Source organism: Alternaria postmessia (genome assembly GCF_024291825.1).
Source record: "Alternaria postmessia strain BMP 2775 chromosome Unknown scaffold_2, whole genome shotgun sequence".
Lineage (NCBI taxonomy): Eukaryota > Fungi > Ascomycota > Dothideomycetes > Pleosporales > Pleosporaceae > Alternaria > Alternaria postmessia.
Genome location: NW_026260075.1, coordinates 607,292 through 630,985, shown reverse-complemented (window position 1 = coordinate 630,985; position 23,694 = coordinate 607,292). Strand labels below are relative to the sequence as shown.

Sequence of the window (23,694 nt, the reverse complement as noted above, 5' to 3'; positions counted from 1 at the left end):
GGATGACCGTAAAGCGCGAGTACGCAATTCGATGGATAATCCAAACAGAGTCTTGTGGGTTGTAGACATTGTGGCTTGAGAATGCTCACCGCGGTATGTCAAGAATCTGGTCATGCCTGTCAGTGCGCCTCTATCAACAGCAACAGTCACACTTCTTGACCAGCCTCCACAATGAAAAACCTTGGAAAGACGCCTCTGATTCTAGCTATGATTCATCCAGAGCGCATGACCCTCGCAGCGTCGTAAGCTCCAACCGGCGAAGCACCCATGAGCACTGGCGACAGAAGATCAGCGAATACATCGGAAGGAAATGGCGTATTTCCCTAGGCATCCATCTCAACGACGGCAGGTACCCGTTATATTATCGCATGTTGATTACACACAGTTCATGGTTCACCGTCGTGTTCCCGGCCCCCACACCTCCACATTGTCACAGCCGCGCAGTGGCGACCGCAACTTCAGCTGTCATGACCCCTCCATGATACACACCGCGGGGGCTGTCAGAACCATGTATCTACTAAAGAGGAGTTTTAAGCCTCAATATTCTGGCGGTCAAGAACTTATCGGTAAAGTATCGTTCATGCGGAACACGCCGACAGTGGGCGCAGCCAATCATATCACGGAACGATCTGCACCAGCCACTTCTTGAGCCGCAGGAGGAGGCGCAGCACGTTGGGTGTTCATGGGGTGCATTGAGGCCGTGCTTACCAGACATGATGTCGTTCGGAATTTTCTAGGCAGTTGAGACATCAGGTCGTATGGTATTTAGAGGGTTCTTGAGGACCGTGGTTTTGTTTGCCCAGTTCGCAATCTACAGAATATAAGTACTTTCGATCCAACAATACTGCAAGACGACCACCTTCGACAGTTCTTCAACTATCATCTAAGACCATCAGCCTCATAAGGCAACCAACAATGTCTTACCTGCACCTAACCCGTACTCGCACCCGCGAGCGTACCCCGGACCACGACAACTACTACACCCGTCCCCTCGCACGTCGCGACTCCAACAAACGCCGTCACAGCATCACACTCTCTGATCTCGACGACGCTGATGACTACCCGTACTCTACCAACCAGAAGCCAGCCAAGCTATCTCGCGCCTTGACAGTCCGCGACCAACCTTCGCAACTCGAGCGCTACAATATCGTCAGGGACAATCGGCACAACCATAAAGATGCTGGTGACGACGATAGACTTCGCAGCTACGAATCAAGGCGTACTTACAGATACTCTGACCGCCCCGCTTCTTCAGAGCCTGAAGATCGCGACTTCCACTTGAGTATCAACGCCAAATTTGGCCGGCCGCACTCTTCTCACCACCATCACCACTCTTCCTCTCTGCTTTCACCCACGTACGACCCTTTTCACCGCACCGATAAGTGGTGGGTAGACGAGCGATGGGAGTCTCGTGAGCGCTCTACTTCACGGGAGCGGAGCCGAACGCGCCGAGATAGTTTTTGGGGCGATTCGTTTGAGGAGAAGGAGAGGGAGACCGAAGAGGAAAGGTGGAGGACTTACCACAGAACTGCTGGGAGGGAGGTTGAAAGGGAGAGTATCAGGCCGTTAAGTGGCTGGAGGAGGAAGAGGATTGTGATGGGTGATGATTAGGAAAGGTCTGACTAAGAATCGATAGGCATCGTGGGACTTGGACTAGATAGCATGATACTGTGTTTCCTTAGACGTCGATGCTCGTTGGTTGTAGGGTATGGGTCAGGCGTCGCGATAGATTGTCTTTCGTCTTTCGTTCGTGCGTTCCGTATGTAGTTTCGAGTGCTTATTTCTATACCCTCAACAGTATCTGGTTAGCAAGGGAAAGTTTTTGGTATGCCCGTCGAACAAATTGCTGCCCTTGACAGATCTCGGAGACAATAACCATGTTTTACGTAGCGGTTGTCAAACATCACGTTCTTGACTATCTACCAATCGTACTATCAGTAGACCACATATCACGAAAGATCTTTAAAAAGAAGCAGTATGAAGTATTCGTATATTGTCATTCGTACCTAAACGAGACAATGCCGTGATACGAAAGCAAGTGATTTCAACCCCAATCCATGATCATCTCCATTGGAGAGTATTGATGAATCCAGTAACGCCAAAAATGCCCAACTGTATCGTACAGTATCGTCCATCCGTGATATGCGAGACCAATTCTAACCGTGTGCACCACCGAGAAAAAGACGAGAAGCCAGCAAGATCCGAAGTATGCAGAGATGCCACTAGCCCGCCCCCTCACCTGGCTATGTTGGGTCTCCACGAAGGCCAACCCTTGCGGGGAGGCAGCACTCAGTAGAAACCTTCAAGCCGCGGTGGAGGGCGAACAGGGATGGCAACAGCACGACTAAGACCTTGCAAAGAATACACAAAACACCTTATCCAATCTGCGCCACCCAATGCACCTATGATATCCCAAACTCCGTAAACAAAAAAGCCCATGTAAGACTGACAAGGATCAGCGGGTCCACTAGAAGAGACGCAACTTCTTGGGCGGGCCAAGGGAGCCGAAGAAAGACGACTCTGCGGGGCGCTTCTTAACAGTAGTGGCAGCCTGAGGAGCAGGCTTGACAGCCGAAAAGATCGGTTTTGAGGGCGTAGCTCCAAGGAAGATGGACTTGGACGGAGTCTTGATGGCTGACCTGCTAAACAGGAAAGACGATTTCTTGATAGGAGCAGTCCGAGGTGCGAGAGGGCTCTTGTCATTGTCGAAGAACATGCCAACCTCGCAATTTTCTTTATCGTCGTTGAAGGAGCGATCGAACTCGGAGCTTGTTGGTGTGCTGGGCATCTTGCATTGAGACGAAGGTGGAAGCGCGTACTTGGAAGGAGTCTTGAACGGCGTGAAGGGCTTCGCGGCGGTTGTGGGGAGAGGAGTTGCTGGCTTCGCAACCGATAGATCAACCAGATAATGCTCTTCGTCCATACGCTTCTTGTTTGATTCGCTGTCCAACACCCACCCAACATTGACACACTTAATCGCCCCCTTGCTCTCAAGGCACTTCTCCAGTGTGGATATGCTTCCGTCCTTGAAGAGAACGTGGCTCACCGACGCGTGCGATATATCTTGGACTACCTTCGCGCCAAGATCTTCGAGCAGACCACGGAAGAGGAAGTTTTGCTCCCTGCCGTTGCTTGTGACGTCGACGTAGAAAACCATGCCCTGAAGAATGCCGTCATACAGGAACAGATCGCTCTCATCCGCTTGGACGTCGGTCCAAGCAACAGTCTTCTTCGGGGTCTTGGCGTCCTTGACCTTCTGAGGTGATCGCAGGGCGGACTTCTTGGGTGATGCTGGCTCGGGTGCTGCGAAAGTAGGAGCGAGTTTGAGTGGCGCCAGTTGCATGATTGGCCTGGTTACAAACGGGGAAGATTCAATTGCAGTGTGGGCAACCGCAATCTCACCGACTTCACTAGCCTCAGTGACCTCGCTGATGTCGGCAATCTCGCTAGGCTCCTCAAGCTCGAATGAGTCATTCTTGAGAGTTGGATATCTCACAGGCGATGGTGTCTGCTTCTTGACTGACCTGGTGATCTCTTCCTGGAGAGCAGCCTCGAGTGCCAAGCTTGGTGTGGTGGGATAGTCGGGCAACTCAGCAAGAGCGCGGCGAGGAGTCATCGGTGCCTTGATGTGAGCAGGAGTCTTGGGATAATCGGGGAGCTCGGCCAATGCTGCTTTGGAGGAAACAGGAGCAGAGATGTGAGCTGGGGTCTTTGGATAACCCGGAAGCTCAGCCAACGCCGCTTTAGAAGTTACAGGGGCAGAGATATGAGCTGGGGTCTTGGGGTAATCCGGGAGCTCGGCCAATGCCGCTTTAGAAGTCACAGGAGCGGAGATGTGAGTTGGTGTGGTAGGGTATGCGGCTGGAAGCTCCTCAAATGCTTCCTGGTCAGTCATACCGCAGACGACCTCGGCAGTCGAGTCATCTACTGTTATAGCGGCCGAGCTAGAGGTATCAGGCTGGACAGTCACAGGAGACTTTGCAGCGGGTATGGAGGCGTCAACTGTAGCGTCGAGGTCCTCGCGGATTTCCTCCTCTTCGATGTGAGGGTACTCAACGTGCTGAGGATCTCCTGATACCACTGTCGTGACATGCTCCTCGACCTCAGAAACCGTTGAGACCTGGCAGGCCTCACTCTGCTCTACCGGCTCGTTATCCTCAACATCCTCCATGGCGACGTCGTTGTACTCATGCTCAACGACATCGACATCATCCTCCTGGGCGGCTGCTACAACGGGTGCAGTGATGTGCGCAGGCGTCGTGGGGTATCCTGCAAGTTCTGCAAGACCCTGCTCGTTCGACAGAGGCGCAATGATATGGGATGGTGTAGTCGGGTAGCCCGGTAGTTCAGCGACGGCTTCCCTAGAAGTCATTGGGGCAGAGATGTGTGTGGGTGTTGTAGGGTAACCAGGAAACTCTGCCAATGGCTGCTCGACAACCTCGACGACCGACTGTTCAATCACTTCTATGGCTGGCTCGTCAGCTACTGCGATGACCGGTTGTTCAATTTCCTTAGCAACTGGCTCTTCTACTTCTTCAATGACTGCCTCTTCAACAGCCTCGACGAGTGGCTCCTCGACAGCCTCAACAATTGGCTCTTCGACAGCCTCGATAACTGGCTCTTCGACTACCTCCGCGACTGGCTCTTCAGCTGTTTCGACGACAGCCTCGGGCTCAGCTTTCGTCTTGGGAACAGCCGCGGCCTTCTTTGTAGGCTTGCGGGCCGGTGCCTTGAGAGGCGAGTCTTGTGAAACTGCCGGGGCATTGCGACCACGTGTGGCTCTGGGTGCGATGACGGGGGCTGGAGCGGATGCCGAGGCTTTGGGTACTGGTGGCTTGCGGGTTCGAGTTGCTGACTTAGCCGGCTCACTGACGGCGGTTTTCTCGGTGGCAGCAGGCTCGCTCTTCTTGGTGGTGGGCGCCTTCTTTACGGGTACAGGTGCTTTGCGTACCCTGGATGTTGCTTTAGGTGCCTCTTCGACAGCAGGCTCTTCGGCAACAACAGGATTCTGAAGTTTGGGTGCAGGTGCCTGCTTTACTGCCGCGATCTTGCGTGTACGAGTGGCTGCTGGCTTGGGCGCCTCTTCGGTAGTTTCGGGCTCCTCTGCAGCGGCAGGTTCTTCAGCCTTGCGACCACGCGTCGCTCTTGTTGCTGGAGCAGGTGCAGGCACAGCTTTCGTCTGGACCTTGACTGTGCGCGCTGTCTTTGTTGCGACCGTCTTCTTAGCCATGGGCGGCTCGGCATCTTCAGGCTCAGCCTTCGCCTTGCGCTTCACAGCGGTTGTCTTTGTGGGTTTGATCGGGGAAGGCGCGAGTTCGTCGATCTCATCGACTGCCTTCTTCCTGCCGCCGCGTTTGGGAGGGGCGTTGAGTGTGTTTGAGGGCGCAGAGGCGGCCTCTGGGGCTTTCTTCGCACCGCGACGTGTAGCGACCATGATTTTTGTCGAGGTTCGCTGTCTTCGTGGTGTGTCGTTGTCGATCTGGTGTGAGACAGGTTCAGTCGAGGTTGTGAACGTGCTTGCCGTGTTGTGTTGTCAAAGCGCGAACACACACTAACCACATCTGGACATGCGTTGTCCCGACAACAGTCGCTTAGCGACCAATAGCCTTTTCGCAGCGGCAGGGCAATCTAGGGACGATCTTAGATAACGCTCGATTGTGGAGGATAACCACGGTTAATCTAAATGCAATCTATGTGTTCGGCTTCTCTCGTTGATCGTTTCACGTGGCTATGCGTATGACTTCCATGCCAACTCCACATATCAGCACTCTCGCGTCTGTAACATCATCTCCTTTATCGAGCACCGCCATGCTGGACACATCTGCAACATTCGTCTTGACCTTCCCCAGCCTCTGGATCACCAATGCATCTCCTAGCTCTGCTGAAATCTCATGTCCGACTTCACCATCATCTTTCCGAAGGACAATCTCCCACAGTCGGACCCATTCATCATTTCCTGATGTGACAAGGAGGATGCGTGATTTGTGCTTAAAGAGGCTGCATGATGTCACTGCAGAGCCATGTGCACGGCTGGCGAGTATTGGTGGCGAAACGTAAGAGGTCGCAGGTGAAGTCGGCGAGTGTGAGGATGTAGATCGTGCAAGTATACACGCCAGGCTGCCATCATCTCCACCAGACACGATGAGCCAAGTATCTGCATCGACGGGATGGCATGTCATGGCCTTCGAAGAGTTCTGGTGTATCCTTGCCGGATGATGCCATGCCAGCTGAAGGGTCGGATCAGAAGAATCGCCTGACAATCGTTCTGTCTCGGTTGCCAGCGGCCATATCACAGCATGACCATCTGTACCAGCTGTCAAGACCTTCGTTATAGATAGGAACATACATTGCGTCAGGCAGGATGTGAAGTACAGGCCTTTCGCAAGAGGCTGCCACTTCACAGTAACAGTAGGGTCAAAACGGTAAACCTGATGTGTGTCAGTGCTTTGTCATAGCATGAGTAAGGAACTAGCTCACCTTGATGCTAGAGTCTGAGAATGCCATTGCAATAGTATGTGCAGATCCCAACGTGATTACATCGAAAGACATAAGCCTCAAGTCCGCATGCTCACTTTCTGGCACGAATACATGTTCGCACACTACTCCGATATCGAGAGCAGATGTCGATAAGTCACGAACCCGCCATACGTAGACTGCAAGGAAAATCAGCAACACACTTGCACGACTAGGCAGAGGCCTTACATTCTTCACAGCCACCACTGCTGAACAAATACTCGCCATCATGCGACCATTGCAGATGCTGAATGCCTGTGGTGTGTTTGCGAATAGTCCTTCGGCAAGCGAAATCTTTCTCAGCATACTGGAAGATCTTGATATCGGTGTCCTCGGCACCAGTAGCGATAAGTTGACGAGATCGGCTTCCACCTTGTGGCGAAACCGCTACCGCCTTGATCTCACGCCCGTGACCCCCTGATCGAATGACAGCATGATTTGCTCCGTTCTGACTGCAGATGTGCATACTAGAAGCTCGTGTCCACACGAGAGTGCCTCCTACAGACGAATGCGACCGGAAGGTCCAACTCCTATGTGCTCCTCCGGTGTCGATGCTCATGACCTCCTCTTCGTTAGTGACATCGTAGAGGTACCATTTCTTGCTTGAGAAACCGTGTATGAAGAGTCGCCCATCCTGGACGTATAATCCTTCGATGTTGGGCCCGAACGGGAGCGCAAGGTCATGTACCAATTCGACTATATTCGCAGATGAATCAAGTTGGTGCACGCAAAGACGTCCATCCTTTCCTACTGAGAACAGATGGCCAAGCCCAGTAGCTTCAGATGAGGGTTGCCATGTGAGCGAGGTAACCGCTTCTCCTCCATGTGCTTTGTCGATGACTCTTAGCAAAGTAGCTTCATGCTTACCCTCCTCATCGTTGTGGACGTTAAACAGCGCAATCGATCCACGTCGGAACCCGACCATAACAAAATCCCTACCGGATGCTCTCGCATATGTCATGCTGGTGATGACAGAACCCGTCGAGGAGTCCGCTACGGGTATCGGTACGACTCTCTGAATATTTGTGCTGCAATTAGGATCCACATATAATAGTCGCGCTTCACCTTGACCAACGAGAGTTACAAGAAGAACCGTCGAACCTGGGCCATCAGAATCTGCTAGCTCGGCAGCGAATATGTCTCCGACCTTACTACCAACGGCATAGAGGCTTGTGAAGGTAGCCGAAATCTTGCTATAAACATAGATATTGCCGCTGCCACCAGCAACGTAAGCGAAACCAGGACGAGACCCACTCGTACAAACGGAGTAACCAGAAAGGTCTTCTAGTCGATCAAGTAGAGTCGAATCCGAAAGGAGACTTGATTGGTTATGAACCTTGGTGGATGATAATGTACCGATTAGTACGTTCCCAGAATTTGTCGTAAGCAAGAACGAGGTCTCGTCCACAAAGCAGTAGCTTCTAAAGAACTCTGCTTTCTTTGAAGATTTTGGGGGCTGCACCAGTCCAGTTTTGTCAAGACCTGTTTCGGCCGCTTGCGCCCATGACAGTATGTCATTTACAGTATACTCAGCGATCGTACCGCGCAGGTTCTTCTCTGCTTGCAAGACGCGAGTGAGTGGGGTAGCTGTGACTTTACTGTCAGAACCACCTGCAATAACCTGCTGGACTCCAGTCGAGACATCAGAGACAACTGAAGACCACAGATTCTTTCCGCTATGATGCGCTGCGCAATCAAGTTCCAATAACTTATAGGGAAAGTTTGCGCTGTTTCCAGGGTTGGGCGTGAGTTCCCACGTTCGTGCGGTGGCATCTTCACCGGCAGATTGGAGCAGCAACGACCCATTGCATGGGGATGCTTCGAGAAACCGAACTGACCAAACGCGCGAGAGATGTCCCCATCCAATCGCGAGACAGCTTGAACTATTGAACTCGTCTGAGTCGAAAGCCTCGTTAGTGAAGCCGGTATGACGCGTCCTTAGAACTTCCAGGTCATTGTCATCAGCCTCCGAAGTAGTCGCACTCGTAATCACATCTGAAACATCCCATATCCGGATGGTGCGGTCGTCGCTGCAACTTGCTACTACCCGCCTCAGTTTTTGGCAGCATTCAGTAGGCAGCTCTTTTGAAATTTGAACACCAAAGATCGAGCCCTCATGACCCAGAAAGACGCGGTGGATGCGTGAAGCCGGAGCATCGCGGATCCTATCGCACCATGACCAGTATATTATCTCGCCAAATGCTGTGCCAGCGGCCACGAGGACGCGGTCCAGATCTTCCCAGAAAAGGTGGGCCGAGTAGAGGATGGATCGGGAACTAGAGGTAAGGTCGAACACAGAGACATCAAGACCACTGAGATCAGAGTGTCAGTAAAGAAATTTCGACAGGACTGATCAAATTTTGGTGTGCGCACTTGGTATTCTGGGTTGTGTCTGACTTCCTTTGTTCAATTTCAACCTGCACTAGTGCGTTGTGAGCAGTGACAGCAATGCAGGCTGCTTTGTGATATTGGGAATCGTCATCCAAGCTTTTTGGTCTAGGAGCAAGATCAAGAATCCAGTCTGAAGCTTTTGCGATATTAGAAAAGCACAAGCTCAAGCCTTGTACGTCAACTTGGCCTGCGAGATGGATTTCAAGAGCGCGGACAAGTCTTCCACCCCAGATGACTAGCTTAATGATATAGGCATTTTCTTCTGAAAACACACGTATTCCATGAACGGCTTGGGCTTTGAAGACGCGTTTTGAGGATATGTACCGCGAGTCCTTGGCATGGTGGAAGCGTAGAAAGGGGCCTTCGGCGACGATGAGCAGAGCGCCGCAAGAAGCCAGTGCCGTCACGGGTACGCGAGTGCACTCATGCTAGGGTAATCAGCTCATGTCCCCCTATACGCAATGCAAACTCACGTGTAGGGTTGGAAACATTGGCGAGGAAGCATCACATGCGAGAGTGTTGTTCATGATGGGAAAAATTGGGGTTGAGTCAGCCCCGCGCGCCGCTGCAGGTGAAATGTGTGGCGGGGCAATGACGGAGTGTTCCCGCGATTTTTTGACAGTCTCGCGCGCAGACTATCACATTAACCACCTGCCTTACTCACCCATCACCTCACTCGACTATCGACACCCTCAGTCCGATCATCTACTCGACTACAAATTCCCGAACACACCGCAAACATGTCTCTCGCTGGCCCCCTAGGCACAAGCATCAACCCGGAGGAGACCGAGAACTTCGAGGATGTACGTGCGCCGCAACGCATGGAGGTGGACAGTGATCGCTAACAGCGTGCGTAGATCGAGAAGCAGTTTGCTGTCAAAGGTATGGTGCGCATGATACGACACTCGCGACTAGTCTGACGTTCCCCCTTAGTTGTGCAGCATATGGAAACATACTGGAAGATCCTCGAGAAAGTACCCGGTTCCAAGCTGCGACTCACAAAGATCGATGACGAAATCTACGAACACCTCAAGAAGGACTTTCCCGAATTCGACGCGTCCGCCACACTGAACGAGGACGAGATGAAGAGCAAGGACGGCAAGGAGCGATGGCGCAAGTTCATCAGTGAGTACGAGAAGAAGGTGGAGGACTACAACTTCGGCACAATGCTCCGCGCGAGCCCCAAGATGGAGTACAGCCAAGAAGGCACAATTTTTGCGGTGCGCATGCAGTTCTACGCTATTGAAATCGCACGGTAAGCGGCACACTGGATGGCTCGGCGCGCTCCATACTGACTTTGGCAGCAATCGGGAAGGCCTGAATGACTGGATATACGAGAAGGCGCAGGGCAACTAGATCGCCCCAGATTGATCCTGAGAGAACTAAATCCGAAGCCGCATTATCCTAGAAAGGGTTGCCAATACTTAGCTGCATTGTCGACATCCGGGCCGTAACTTGTCCGCGCATTCGAGCCGACCCTCTTTGTTAGCCGTCCAACTATACCGATCTGTGAACAGCCATCCTGTAAGCAACACACTCAACAGTGAGGCGGTGTTCTCATCTGACCACCAACGTTGTGATCAACGTGTAATCTGTGTGAGTAGTGAAGTTATACCTATTGCGCATATCCAGAGATAAGGCCAGCAAGAGCGTTACATGCGCTCGGTGTGTCAGTTTTAGTTTGTCACCTATTCAAAAGCTCTACCAGGAATCTAAGCATCTTGTCTTCTCTGAAATGGTCGGAAGAGCCGGCACAACTCTGCGGCTTTCTACGAAGACTGCGATTGGTGGCTTGTGAACAATGTTAAGAGCAAACAAGGTAAGCGATGAAAGCGGGTGTTCGAGAATATCTCAAGACCACATGGCCGCCACCCTAGTCCGCATACGGTAGTTCCTTCTGCGCTCACTCCATATTCTCGCTACATCGCTTTCAACTCTTATCAATTTTGATATTTCACGATCGTTCTTGTTTTGAAGTCGTGGTGCCCGGACGGCCGATATGACGACAACTTCTAATTTCGACATTGCGGCTGATCGCGAAGAGACACTATCCCAGACACATGAAGAGCAGGATTACATATCACGGGTTGGCTGGAAGAAGTTGTTTACCTTCACCACAAACAAACATGTTCTCGTACTTGTCGGCGGTATCTTCACGGCGTCCCTCGCTGCCCTTACCATGCCTGTTTTCGCGATCCTCTACGGTCTCGTTTCCGGTCAATACACAAGCTATGGCAAAGGGGAGATAGACAGTGACCAGTTTATCAGCAACATTGCCAAGCTCTGCATAATTCTCACCGGCATCGGAACCCTCAATTGGATTGCGAATAGTTTATACTTTATGTTCCTTCTTGTGTTCGGAGAGCTCCAGGCGAGGAGCGCGCGCGATAGGGTCTTCGATGCCCTGCTCAAGAAGGACATGGCTTGGTTCGATACGCGAGAGTCTGGTATCACTGCATTTCTGCCGACACTGCAGATGTAGGTATCATCTCACTCTCGTACAAGTCGTAATGACTAGCCGCTAACGAAGGGCAGGCATATCCGCGACTTGCAGCTGGCCGTGTCATCTCCTTTTGGAGAGGCTGTACAATCACTCGTACAGGGGATAGCATCCCTGGGAGTCGCATTCTATTATTCATGGAATTTGACCTTGGTCATTCTGTGTACCATACCAGCACTATATTTGGTCCAATCGTTAGTCGCAAGTCGGTTATCACTGCGTGTACAGGAGCAAGCCGAAAAGCTACAGTCTGGACTCAAGTACATCACAACAGCATTGACAAACATCGAAACGGTCAAATGCTTCAATGGCGAACGATACGAGCTACATGTTTTCTCAAACATCATCACTCTCGCAGCGAACTCGTACAGATGGGTGGCCAATTTTCGCTCGATTCAGATCGGCATCATGCAGTTCTTTACACTCAGCGTCTTCGTTCAGGGCTTTTGGTACGGCAGCCACCTGGTCGATATTGGAGACAGTACTCCAGGGGGAGTCTTTACAACATTCTGGGCAGTACTCATGGCAATGTCTGGAATGACCCAGATAACGCCCCAACTGATCGTATTGTCTAAAGGCAAGACGGCGGGCGCCAAATTGAGCTTGCTCACGAAGCAGATGTCGGAAATCGATCAGCAACTTGAGTCGCAAGGTCGGACACGGCCTGCACAGTGTCCGGGCGATATTGAGTTTCGAAAGGTAACACTCGTCTTGTCTGTGTCATGCAATCGCTGATTGACCAGGTCACATTCTCATACCCAACACGCAGAGATGAAGTTGCTATTCGTGATGCCTCGCTGTTCATTCCAGCTGGGGAAACGACTTTTTTCATCGGCAAAAGCGGTTCCGGGAAGAGCACACTGGGCCAACTTCTCGTACGCTTCTACCAGCCTTCTTTGGGACAGATATTCCTGGACAAGGTACCACTTGGAGAGTTGGACGTGCATTGGTTACGGCAAAACGTCACGCTTGTCGAGCAACACGGCACGCTGTTCAACGACACTATCCGTCACAATCTTGCGCTCGGGAGCGTACGCGATACGGTTGATATGCAAGAAATTCACGACGCGGTCAAATTTTCCAGGCTAGAGCCTTTCGTAAATGGGCTTCCAGACGGATTGGATACCAGTCTTGGTATGAGGGGCGATTCGCTGAGTGGAGGGCAAAAGCAGAGGATGACTCTAGCTCGAGCTAAGGTTCGAAACTCGCCGGTACTGATCTTGGACGAATCGGTTAGTTCTCTCGACTACGTCTCGAGAGCGGAGATGCTTGAAGCCATACGAAGTTGGAGGAAGGGGAAGACCACGATCATCATTACTCATGACATCTCTCAAATTCGGCCTGATGATTTTCTATACCTGCTAGACAATGCACGGGTAGTGCAAGAGGGATATCGAAAAGAGCTGGAGTCTCAAGTCGGAGCTTTCCAAGCTTTCCTCGATGTATGGAAGGAAACTGATCAAGGCCATGAGGATGGCGAATCGGATAGTGATGGCGATCTCTATACACGAAACGAGACCGATGGTATCACATTGCTGTACGACGAGCCACGAATGCCTAAGGTCAATTCGATACAACGGCCGCTCTCTGCGGTTCACTTTGGACAGCGGATGCTGGTGCCATTTCTCGGGAAAGCCCGTGCATCTTGGGCAGGAACTGAAAAGGCTGACCTCATCACGTACTCAAGACGATCCGTTGATACAAAGGAGGGTCATCGAGGCAGACAGTCAGAACTAACTTTAACACCCGAACTATTGGAGAGTGTCGAACCATCCCGGGATATGATAGAGTTGAAGCAGCTCGGGAGCCCAGACAAGTCACGCTTTACCGGAGAAACGTTCTTTTCGAAAGATCATGGCTCAAGGCCAGGCTCTCCAGCTTTCGAAGCTCCACCAAGGTCGGATGCAAAAATATGCTCTATGTCATTTTCGAAAGAAATTGATTCTCGTCCAGTATCCAGACTATCAACGCGATCAGTCTTGCGGATAGACCCACATACACAGCCCTTTACAGTCCGCGAGCCTGTCCCAATTCAAATGGAACCACCGAAGAAGCGGTTGAAAAACGGCAAGTTTCTTTCCAAGATCGGCCTCTCTCGAAAGATTCGGGAGGAGGAACAGGATACTTCGGCCCTCTCTCTGCCTATGAAGGACATTTTCACGTCTATATGGCCCGCTATAGGTTGGGACTCTCGCCTCCTTTTCTTAGGAGCGATGCTTAGCGCGACGATCCACTCTGCATGTACGCCGACCTTCGCATGGGTATTTGCAAAGCTTTTGAGTACATTCTATGATGCTTCCGCCGATGACCAACAAGCTCGCAATTATGCTCTAGCTATTCTTGGCATTGCTGCTGTCGACGGACTTACAAGCTACTTCATGTTCTTTCTTTCCGATACAGTGGCACAAACATGGGCTCTTTCATTGAAGAAGGAAGCCATGCGCCGCATCCTTATGCAACCACGAGAATTCTTTGACAAGGAGGAGAATAGCATATCACGACTTACCGAGACATTAGACCACTTTGCTGAGGAAGCGCGAAATCTTCCAGGGCGATTTGCTTGTATCTTCCTCGTTATCTCCCTCATGATCATCATCGGGATCACTTGGAGTATGGCTATAGCATGGCAGTTGGCGCTCGTTGCTCTTGCAACGGGTCCAATACTCTTTGCAATCACCCAATGCTACAACATGATCAGTAGCCGTTGGGAAAGACTAGCGAACGAGGCTGATGATAACGTTGGTCAAGTGCTCCACGAGACATTCGTCAACATCAGGACTGTCAGATGCTTGGCATTGGAAGATCACTTCAGAACGAAATACAACAACGCAACCACCGAAGCAGTTAACGTCGGCATCAAGCGAGCGATATATTCTGGATCCATCTATGGACTAGCATACACTGGGATCATCTTTGTCGCCATATTACTCTTCTGGTACGGAGGGTTGCTCATATCGTGGAACAGGTATTCTGTCACTGAAGTAAATGAGTGTTTCTTGGTGCTCATGCTCAGTGTCAATCACGTCAGCTACTTGTCAAACTACATCACGCAGATCAACATCTCTCGAGACGCAGGATCACGCTTACTACGCCTCGCACGGCTTCCAACAGAATCTCACGAACTCGCTGGCACAACTCAAATCCAGTCTGCAGGCAATATTTCCCTCAACAAAGTCAACTTCAGATACCCGATACGGAAAGACGTTCAGGTACTGCACGATGTTTCCTTCAATATTCCACAAGGAAGCTGCACCGCTATTGTCGGTTCTTCTGGCTCGGGGAAATCAACGATCGCCTCTCTCCTCCTCAAACTATACCAAACAGACGGCAAAGCAGCCGCGTCATCGGACCCTGCAGGTAGCATGAGCGTCTCGAATCACGACGTCAAAGATCTACACACCATCACTCTCCGTTCCCGGATGGCATTGGTGTCGCAGACGCCTGTCGTCTTCCCTGGTACCATCGCAGAGAATATTGCGTACAGTCTCTCCCCTCCCTACTCCAAGGAGATAATTGAGAGTGTTCATGCAGCTGCTCGTGCAGCCGGTATATCCGAATTTATCGATAGCTTGTCGCAGGGCTATGATACACTCATCGGCGAAGGCGGAACAGGGCTATCTGGTGGCCAAGCTCAACGCATCTCCATTGCACGCGCGCTAAGGCGGAACCCTGATGTCTTGATCCTAGATGAAGTGACTAGTGCGCTAGACGTAGCTTCCATCAACATCATCCGCGATACTATTCTCCGTCTTGTTAACGATGACAATGAGACGTCGTCCCCCATCTCTCCACCACTATCGCCTCACGCTCGTTCAGGTGGAATCTGGGATGGTGTGGATAAGGACTGGGATATCAAAGTTGCTAAGCATCAAAAACGGATGGCTGCAAAGGGCGACGAGAAGGGCAAGGAGCCGAGAAAACGGATGACGGTCATCATCATCACGCACGCGCGAGAGATGATGGCTATCGCTGGGCATATCGTCGTGATGGATAGGGGCAGGGTAGTCGAGCGGGGGGGTTTCAAAGAGTTGAAGAAGAAAGGAAGTGCTTTCGAACTGTTGCTGAGAGGTGTGAGGGAGTAGGTAAAGATGGCATGGTGAGAGTGGCCATGACCTTCACTCTGAGTGGCTTCTCTGTATATAGTTCAACGAATGTTTGACACAGATTGTTTTCGTAACAGTTTGGTGGTGAACGTCATAAACAAAACATTGATTTTATTGTCCATAGCTATGAATTCTCTTCTTACAGCCCGCATATGCTTCTTACAGCTGACCAATAGCCAAACTCTGAAGTTTCGGACTTCCAGTCGATGGGCATGTGAGAGATAAGCCAAAGTGAAATTTGGGCCTCGTTCAAGACAGAAAGAAATACCATTTCCAGGTGGACGACAGAGGTACCGTAATCATGTAGCGAACGAGGAGATTGTGCAATTTGGTCGTAAAGCAGAAATGAACGCAAACAATATAGGAGATAGTGCTCGTAAAGACACACCCAATAGAAGGGCGTGATTCAAGAGTGTGGTCGTACCCGGCTCGATCGCCAGACGTAACGACAGCTTTTGGGCTGACCACTTTAGAAAGATGAAGGACATGACGCTCCGGCGAACCAGCTGCTAGGGCTTTTGCTCATCTCTTGACCAACATTGGCATGATGTGATGCAGATTGAAGGGTCATATGGTCACTGTATAGTCCAGTGTCTGTCCCGCTTAAGCCTCGTTTTGTGGAAGACGCTCATGCCTTGATCGCGTTCGGCGTTCGGTTCGAACAATGATGGTTTTAGAAATTTCGTCTACTACGTCGGTGTTGACGCTCATCGTTCAATTGGCTAGTTCGGTTCCCAAAGCTTTCGCCTGCCTCCGCCACGGACTGGGCCCACCTTGGGGGCGGGACGAGAGAACGAATCTGGGTCTAGAGGCGCATTCGGATCATGACGAGGAGCTGGCGGAGCTCGGAAGACTGGTCCTGGAGGGACATATGCGCCACGCGGTGCAAAGTTTCCACGACCCCGAAAGGATGGTGCGCCGCGACCTCGAGGCGACGGCATATGACCTTCACGTCCACCACGAGGGGACTGATGCTGGCTTGTACGTGCAAAATCGTTGGGGTCGAGGACGCGTTGGTTGTTCGTAGTAGCGGCGGGGCCTCGTGGAGCGCGCTTGAAAAGGACCTCGTCCTCGTCATCAGAATTGTCATCGGGCTTGCTCTCGACTGCGGGGCTGGACTTGGGTCGCTCTGCCGCTTTGGGTGCAGTGGGAGCGGTGCTCTTAGCAGCGGTCGCTTCGACTTCTATCTTGTAGATGGTCAGATGGTTCTTATACTCGCGATCTTCACGAGCAACGGCATCGCGGAGCTGTTCGAGGCGCTTAGCGCGGATGCCGAACTTTTGAGCGATGGTTTGCTTGGCCGAATCATTAGTGAGGAGAATGAAGGACTCCAGAGCTGCATCGGGGTTTCCCTCTTTATTGATGCGCCACAAGATGTGGTTGAAGAGGGGCTGGAGATAGACGGGCACAGCGCCCTTGGGCGACTTGTCGCTGCGGGCGATGTCGCTGCTGCTGTGAGCGGCGCGACCGGGTGATGTCTTGAGCAGCGTGGCTGGCTTGTCGGCGTGTGTGGCGCCATGGGCAGGTTTAGATGCCTTGCTCGCACGCGAACGAGGCGACTCAGGAGTTTTGGACGCGTCCTCGAAGCTGTGTGTGGAGCTGATGGAAGTGCCGTCAGACATGTCGAGGGCGTTGAAAGAACTCTCTAGGTCTTCGTGGTAGTCGTCCTCGTCGGACTCGCTGTCCTCCATCGAGAGCAATGTCTCGGGTAGCAGGAAGTGCTCCACCTCTGCCCATGTAGTATACGCTTCATCCACGCCCTCGAGGATAACGCGGCTAGCGGCTTCGTTGGACGTGACTTCGTCGAGCCATTTGACGGCTTCGCGGGCATCGGCGTTGACGCGCTCGGTGCCATTTGTGAGGCGATGGAGCTGGGTGAGGGCTTGTCATCGTGTTAGTGAGGAGGCTGGGAAGCTGCGATACTATAGCCTACTGTGCAGCGGTACATAAAGGCGTATGGCGTCCTGGGCGATCCACTTGCGGATGCCGTCGCGGGTGCTCTTCTTGACACCTGCGATCAAGGCGGTATCATCGACGATACAGTTGAATACCTTGCGCTTTGGTGGCTCGGGTGCGCGCATGGCGGCGGCCTCGGGCTTGCCAGACCGCGGCGGAATGGTGCTGCGACGCATGCTTATTTTTGATTTGCCTTGTAGGCGATGGTAGTGAGGGTTGTGGCAGCGATCGGTTATGGTGTGCGCGGTTGAGGGCAGACAGGTTGGTTTTGTGAACCAAGGTTCCGGCTTGAGCAGGCCCAAGTGCGGGTTTGTGGTTGGGCGCCAGGTCAATTTACAGCTGTCGGCGCAGTGTTTCAAGGCGAGCGCATTATGTTTGCGCTCGTAGGTGGCGGCGCGAAAGCGAGTGCATGTGAGTCAGTCTTGGGCATGGCGCAGAAGACCATGGTCGTTGGTGTGACTGTCAAGGGTGGGCAAGTGAAGTTCGGGCCCGCATCACCGCACGATGATGAGGTGCTCACGCCAAGTGGGGTGCGCCACTCCCCCAGCCACACCATCTGAACAGGCAAACCAGTCTTGCATTTCATTTCATTGGAAAGACGATATCCTCCGGTGCTCAGTAGCTCTCAACCTCTCTGGCACTGCTCATATCTGGCATCCAGCCCTTGGGGCGCTCGTTGCCACGCACAGTCAAACCGTATAGACCTTTCTCTACCTTGTCTACGCACTCGCGCATCACAGGCATCTTCTTTGTCTCTAATTCTGCTGCAAACTTGGATCCTCCTGGTGCGTCAAACATCTCGAGTTGCAGTCGAATCGCCCTCAGGTCGTCTAAGACAGTCCGTGGCTTCTGTGCCTCACTTGCAGCTGGTGCTTGCTCATCGATGTCCATCTTGTCGCCAGCGTCATCCTGACTGTTGTCTTGCTTGAGCCTTTTGTTTGATTCTGTTTGTTGGCCAGATGGTAGCTTGCCATTAGTAGCCATGCTTGTAACGGAGAAGCGCATGAGCTCGCCAGTCATGTCGCAAACACCGAGAATGTAGTCTTCTGGCGTGAACGCGATTGGTCCAGCTTCACCACTCATGGCAGCAATGCGTGACTTCGCTTCATCGTACGAAATGAGTGATTGCGTTTCCAGGTAGTGCTGAAAGCTGAGCGCTTCCATGAACTCTTGGTTGCCGCCCGTGATGTTGTGTGAGTAGCGGTAGGCATTGAGACCTTGGAGATCTGCAGCAATGTTCTTGTATCGGTCTTCAATCGTCTCCCAGTATTCTGCGTTCTTCTTGATAACCCACGGTGGTACTGCTTGGCCGACGGCGCGAACCCTTGTCAGGTCAGTATCTATTTGGTGAGGTCATTACGAAGACCTACCTCTGGAGAGTGAAGATACTGCCGTATTGTTAGTATTCTGCTAGAGAGCTTTCGATCATTGTTCTATACATCTTCTTGCTCGATGCGGTGATGTCACGCGACGCCTTGATGATTCTCTCTCGTCGATCATGGTGCTCGTCTAGCTCTGCACGGAAGCCTTCGAACATCGCCACGAAAGGTGACGAAGCTTGGTCTGGCTTCTCGTCCGCCATCTCTGCGTCTCTTGATCGTTTGAAGCCCATGGATCTGCGTTGATAGTGAGTATATACATAATGTCAGCCAGGCGCTGGGATTGTCCGCTAGTGCACGTCCTCACGTGGGCGCTATTTCATTTACGGATTAGCCACTTTCGGCTGCCCTTTCTCTAAGGAAGCCGACCCTCCCTATTGCCCCGAATAACATCAGATTTACCGTTCAGCATATCCGTTCGCGACCCTTTCTATCTCATACACTCAGTTTCCGCATGTATTCTGAGTGTGCTGGGTGTCTACTACTCTAATGAAAGCATGGCTCTATCCTCCTTTTTCCGCAGTCCACCATTGGTATTCACAACATCTGTTGTGCTAAGAGCCGTTTTCCTGATATACGGACTCTGGCAGGACGCCAATTCGCCTATGAAATATACCGACATCGATTACTATGTCTTCACTGATGCTGCTCGCTACATCTCGCGCGGCCAGTCCCCTTACGCACGAGACACGTATCGTTATACGCCTCTGCTTGCATGGCTCATATATCCTACTGTATGGTCTGGACAGTTCTGGTTCTCCTTTGGAAAGATCCTGTTTGCGATTGGCGATGTGGCTACGGGATGGATGATGTTCCACATCTTGAAAGAGTACAAGAAGATGAGCGATGAAAGAGCCTTGAAGTTTGCAAGCATCTGGTTGCTCAATCCAATGGTTGCGACTATCAGTACAAGAGGTAGCTCCGAGGGGCTGCTAGGGGTCTTCGTCACTGCGCTGTTATGGGCGGTGCTGGCAAAGCAGAGATCGCTCGCTGGGTTCTTGCTCGGATTTGCAGTACATTTCAAAATTTATCCATTCATTTACGCAGCTTCTATCGTCTGGTTTCTCGATGATACTCAGATAGAGGCGGAAGGAGCTGCTCAGGCGCAATCGGCGCCGTCGCTTTTCGGCCGGGTGCGCAACTTTCTCAACCCTGCGAGAATATACCTTGCGCTCTACAGCCTCCTTACATTTGCGAGTCTGAACCTTCTCATGTACAGCATGTATGGGTGGCCGTTCCTTGAACACAGCTATCTCTACCATGTGACGCGTAGCGATCACCGCCATAACTTTTCGCCTTATAACGCGCTTCTCTATCTGAAGTCCTCGCCAAAGCCTACCAATGTGGGACCTGCAACACAGTCCTTCGGATTGGAACGTCTGGCGTTCCTTCCACAGCTGCTCCTCAGCGCTGTATTCACGCCTTTGGTGCTAGCAAAAAAAGACCTCCCAAATACAATGTTAGCGCAGACCTTTGCATTCGTTACCTTCAACAAGGTCTGCACAAGCCAGGTAAGTACTGTATCGTTTCATCAGCCCTGCGTCGACGTTAATCTCTTCTAGTACTTCCTCTGGTACATGATGTTCCTCCCATACTATCTTCCGGACTCGACCCTTCTCCAATCTTCGTCTATCGGCATTCCTGCGCTCGTCTTCTGGATCGTGGGCCAAGTTGCCTGGCTACAACAAGGCTTTCAGCTCGAGTTCAACGGCTATTCGACCTTTGTTCCAGGACTCTGGGTATCTAGCATAATCTTCTTCCTTGTCAATTCTGTAATCTTAGGTATCATTATCTATGACACTAAACAGAGGAGACCGCATGGAAATGTTGTGGTAGGGAAGAGAGCTTTATAGCAGGCTGTCAAAAATCGCGACTCGCATGCCGTCATACGTTAATTCAGCTCGCAGGAGGAGCTCTACTTTACAATCCAAATCTGTCAGCATCTCTAACTGCGATACCTGCGTTATGTTTGAAAGGGAGATTCAGTCTTCTTTTCGCCTTGCAACACCCTGTCGTATTCTTCCTCTTCCCCACTCTTTACTAATATAGAGACGCCTTTGCCTGCATTCCACTCGGCATCCACTAAGACCTTTGTCAAGCTGCAGTCCCAAAAGCCTGATTTACGATACTGACTGTGAGGTTTCACCCACCTCCAGAGCAACTTGCACCCTTCAGGAACTAGGTCCCCGCTTTCATCTCCGAGGATCGTAATGCTAAGAATGTTCACTTCCACTCCATCTTCACCAGCGTTGCCGGCTCTTGAGCCCCGCAAACTGGCGACAAGTTTCGATGTCATCTCTGCATCTTGAGACGATATCTCTAGAGATTCAATCTGGTGCTGGAAGAAGTCTGCGAGGCCAAGTTCGTGAGCTGGAATGCACACAACGCCGAAATCCTCACATGAATCGACAAGCTGGATTTGAGCGAGCTTAAGCGGCGTATGAAGCTGTATGTGAGAGCGTGAGGTAGATGATGACGGCTTCCAGCAACTGATAATAGTCGAGGAGTTGGACGTGGTAGGAATGGCTACGAAGAAAGTATAAGGACGAAGCCTACGTAGATCTGGATCCAGATTCAGACCCTACAAGGAGTCAGCGAAGCTTCTTGTCCGTACCTCATGAAATAGCGCGTGTGAACCTCACCAGATTCGGCGACTTTTGTTGCATTTTTGCCAAGTTTCTCTCGCGCCATAGGGCAGGGTAGTTCATTTAGGTAGGTTCTGTGACTTAAATGCCAATTACGTGAACAAGTGCAAGAAAGCTTCCCTCGCGTGCGTGTAAGTGAGATGATTGTTGGTCAGTCGAAACGCTTAGGGTAGTATAATGATGCTAAGTCTACGTTATTAGGCACAGCTCTTGAGGCACAGTAACCGTCGAGGTATAGTGCCGGATAACCGGCGGGGTGTAGGATCTCCCAAACATGCCTTATACTGATATTCACAACAGTAATACTCGTCCTGTATTCAGAAAAATACATTATTTATGTTCAGCTTAGTCTTGCGTATGCGCAAAAGGAACTGCAGCAGCAATACTCGCCTTACACTGAGAAGAACACACCGATTATGTTCTTCTCAGTGTAAGGCGAGTATTGCTGCTGCAGTTCCTATCAAGCATATTCAAGCCTTCAACCGTCTACACCACCCACGTTTACAACCTTATAGTCAGCCTTGTGACAGCCATGCACCACCTTCCCTCGTTCCCTCATCCTCTTCTTTGCACATTCTGCACACCCACCAAGGTACTAGTTCCTCCCGCCAAAGATACGGCTGACTAGCTAGACCATAAGGATCGCGTCCCTCATGCCAACCCAGTCCGTGCTGAAATAACTGCCATTCTGCTCCCTTCGCTGGTTTACGTATCTCGATTGTTGTCTTTTCTTCCGCCGCAGCTGCTGATCCGGTCCCAAAGGCTGTGCTTTCTAAGGACTTGCGTGATAAGGAAAGATCTTCTTTGGCGGCCTTTCCTTTGCTGTTTCTGCCGGTTTTGGGTTTACGCTTGGGGGCGACATTTGAAGTAAAAGACGAAATAACGGTAGCAGATCTCGTCCCTGAAGAGGATATTGTAGTCATGGCATCAATCTGGTGAAGAGGCTCAGGATTGAGAGCCGTATCTGGTCCATTGTGTTCTTTGTTGAGATCGAATGCTGTCTTTGGCTTTTTGTTCGACCTGCGAGGCTCTGACGTATTTCTCTCGATAGCGGTGTTGGCAATAGTGTTCGTGTTGATTGCTGTGAAGGACGATGGAGAGGAGGTTGCATGTAGACCGACTCCAGCTTGACGTATTGGATCCGGATCGTCTACAAGAGAAGCCAGGAGCTCGGTTACATCTCCCATAATATGCTACTATAGAGAATGAAAAAGAGCTTAGAATCCTAAGTGTACATCATATGAAAAAATGACCTTTACTAATGTTCGCAGTTTCCGGGATACGTAGTCGGCTAACCATGTTTCTCATGCGTCGAATGCGGACGAACCAAATTCCGGATTACTTGACCAACCAGCCATTTCCTGTTTGCAATGGTATATCAAGCATATTACAGAATTCCCCAAATGTAGTCTGAATTTTCGAAATGTCGGACTCAGAAGTTCACATTTCGTCTTCTAGAAGGGACTAAAAGCGTCGGCTAAGGACTACTTGGCTATCATGCCATGTCTCATATCACTGTTCTTCTCCATTACATGCTCCACCTCGACTTTGACACCCACGTTCTTCACCACTATGATCTTCGTTTCCTTTCCTGCCTTGTCTTCACCCATAGCCTCATCCTCAATCCTGGCAACTGTGACACTAGAAACAGGAACAATACCCTCTCCATCATCCATCTCCTTGATTCCATACAGGATCTTATGCAGAAGGCTACCTGGAGCCACCAATTCTCGCTTGTAAGAGAAGCGCTCTGGATCTGGGACACCGTACAAAATAGCCTGGAGGACGCCTGTGTGCTTGGTATGAGTGGTCGAACTGCCGTTAACAAGCGAAAACGTTGTGCCATCCTTGGGTTGGAGAAACGAAGGAAGGGAATACGGCCATGGTTTGAAAATCGCTTCTCCCTTCTTCGTCTCTTTCACAGCCTCCACGCCGTTTTCTGTCTCCGACGTCTTGAACCCCAGTAATGCTGTGGGCATCTGTATGACCATGCTATTTTGCACTGGGAGGGGAATCGGACGGTACGAACAAGGGTCGAAGGGCGAGTAAGTTGTCATCCAGCCAAATTCTTCTTCGAGTTCCTTGTCAAAGACTGTTTCCTTGTTGAAGAGGTTTGAGCGAAGTGTACGGCGCGCGCACCGAGTAATGTGCTGACGTGCAGCGACTTTTGTGGCTTTGCGAAACATTGTAGTACTGTAGTTGATGCC

The 23,694-nt window shown here is 51.2% G+C and overlaps 9 protein-coding genes across 9 annotated transcripts; 4 read left to right on the top strand and 5 right to left on the bottom strand.

The window, feature by feature from the left end:
* Positions 1-915: 915 nt before the first annotated feature.
* Positions 916-1,611, top strand: J4E82_000645 (uncharacterized protein; the record flags this gene model as incomplete). Its single annotated transcript, XM_051726966.1, has 1 exon — positions 916-1,611. One exon carries the CDS (start codon positions 916-918, stop codon positions 1,609-1,611), a length of 696 nt encoding a protein of 231 aa, XP_051593391.1.
* An 856-nt stretch (positions 1,612-2,467) lies between these two features.
* Positions 2,468-5,434, bottom strand: J4E82_000644 (uncharacterized protein; the record flags this gene model as incomplete). The annotated part of the gene is made up of 1 exon (XM_051726965.1): positions 2,468-5,434. One exon carries the CDS (start codon positions 5,432-5,434, stop codon positions 2,468-2,470), a length of 2,967 nt encoding a protein of 988 aa, XP_051593390.1.
* A 286-nt stretch (positions 5,435-5,720) lies between these two features.
* J4E82_000643 (uncharacterized protein) lies at positions 5,721-9,431 on the bottom strand (the record flags this gene model as incomplete). The annotated part of the gene is made up of 5 exons (XM_051726964.1): positions 5,721-6,428; positions 6,478-6,653; positions 6,703-8,825; positions 8,887-9,332; positions 9,378-9,431. 5 exons carry the CDS (start codon positions 9,429-9,431, stop codon positions 5,721-5,723), a joined length of 3,507 nt encoding a protein of 1,168 aa, XP_051593389.1.
* Positions 9,432-9,644: 213 nt separating this feature from the next.
* J4E82_000642 (uncharacterized protein) lies at positions 9,645-10,260 on the top strand (the record flags this gene model as incomplete). The annotated part of the gene is made up of 4 exons (XM_051726963.1): positions 9,645-9,707; positions 9,762-9,786; positions 9,838-10,159; positions 10,209-10,260. 4 exons carry the CDS (start codon positions 9,645-9,647, stop codon positions 10,258-10,260), a joined length of 462 nt encoding a protein of 153 aa, XP_051593388.1.
* A 643-nt stretch (positions 10,261-10,903) lies between these two features.
* Positions 10,904-15,486, top strand: J4E82_000641 (uncharacterized protein; the record flags this gene model as incomplete). The annotated part of the gene is made up of 3 exons (XM_051726962.1): positions 10,904-11,382; positions 11,440-12,103; positions 12,148-15,486. The coding sequence occupies 3 exons, from the start codon at positions 10,904-10,906 to the stop codon at positions 15,484-15,486; spliced, it is 4,482 nt and encodes a 1,493-aa protein (XP_051593387.1).
* A 743-nt stretch (positions 15,487-16,229) lies between these two features.
* Positions 16,230-17,639, bottom strand: J4E82_000640 (uncharacterized protein; the record flags this gene model as incomplete). The annotated part of the gene is made up of 2 exons (XM_051726961.1): positions 16,230-17,389; positions 17,441-17,639. 2 exons carry the CDS (start codon positions 17,637-17,639, stop codon positions 16,230-16,232), a joined length of 1,359 nt encoding a protein of 452 aa, XP_051593386.1.
* A 439-nt stretch (positions 17,640-18,078) lies between these two features.
* Positions 18,079-19,075, bottom strand: J4E82_000639 (uncharacterized protein; the record flags this gene model as incomplete). The annotated part of the gene is made up of 2 exons (XM_051726960.1): positions 18,079-18,787; positions 18,903-19,075. 2 exons carry the CDS (start codon positions 19,073-19,075, stop codon positions 18,079-18,081), a joined length of 882 nt encoding a protein of 293 aa, XP_051593385.1.
* Positions 19,076-19,339: 264 nt separating this feature from the next.
* On the top strand, positions 19,340-20,695 carry J4E82_000638 (uncharacterized protein; the record flags this gene model as incomplete). The annotated part of the gene is made up of 2 exons (XM_051726959.1): positions 19,340-20,353; positions 20,405-20,695. 2 exons carry the CDS (start codon positions 19,340-19,342, stop codon positions 20,693-20,695), a joined length of 1,305 nt encoding a protein of 434 aa, XP_051593384.1.
* A 2,276-nt stretch (positions 20,696-22,971) lies between these two features.
* On the bottom strand, positions 22,972-23,673 carry J4E82_000637 (uncharacterized protein; the record flags this gene model as incomplete). Its single annotated transcript, XM_051726958.1, has 1 exon — positions 22,972-23,673. One exon carries the CDS (start codon positions 23,671-23,673, stop codon positions 22,972-22,974), a length of 702 nt encoding a protein of 233 aa, XP_051593383.1.
* Positions 23,674-23,694: the final 21 nt, after the last annotated feature.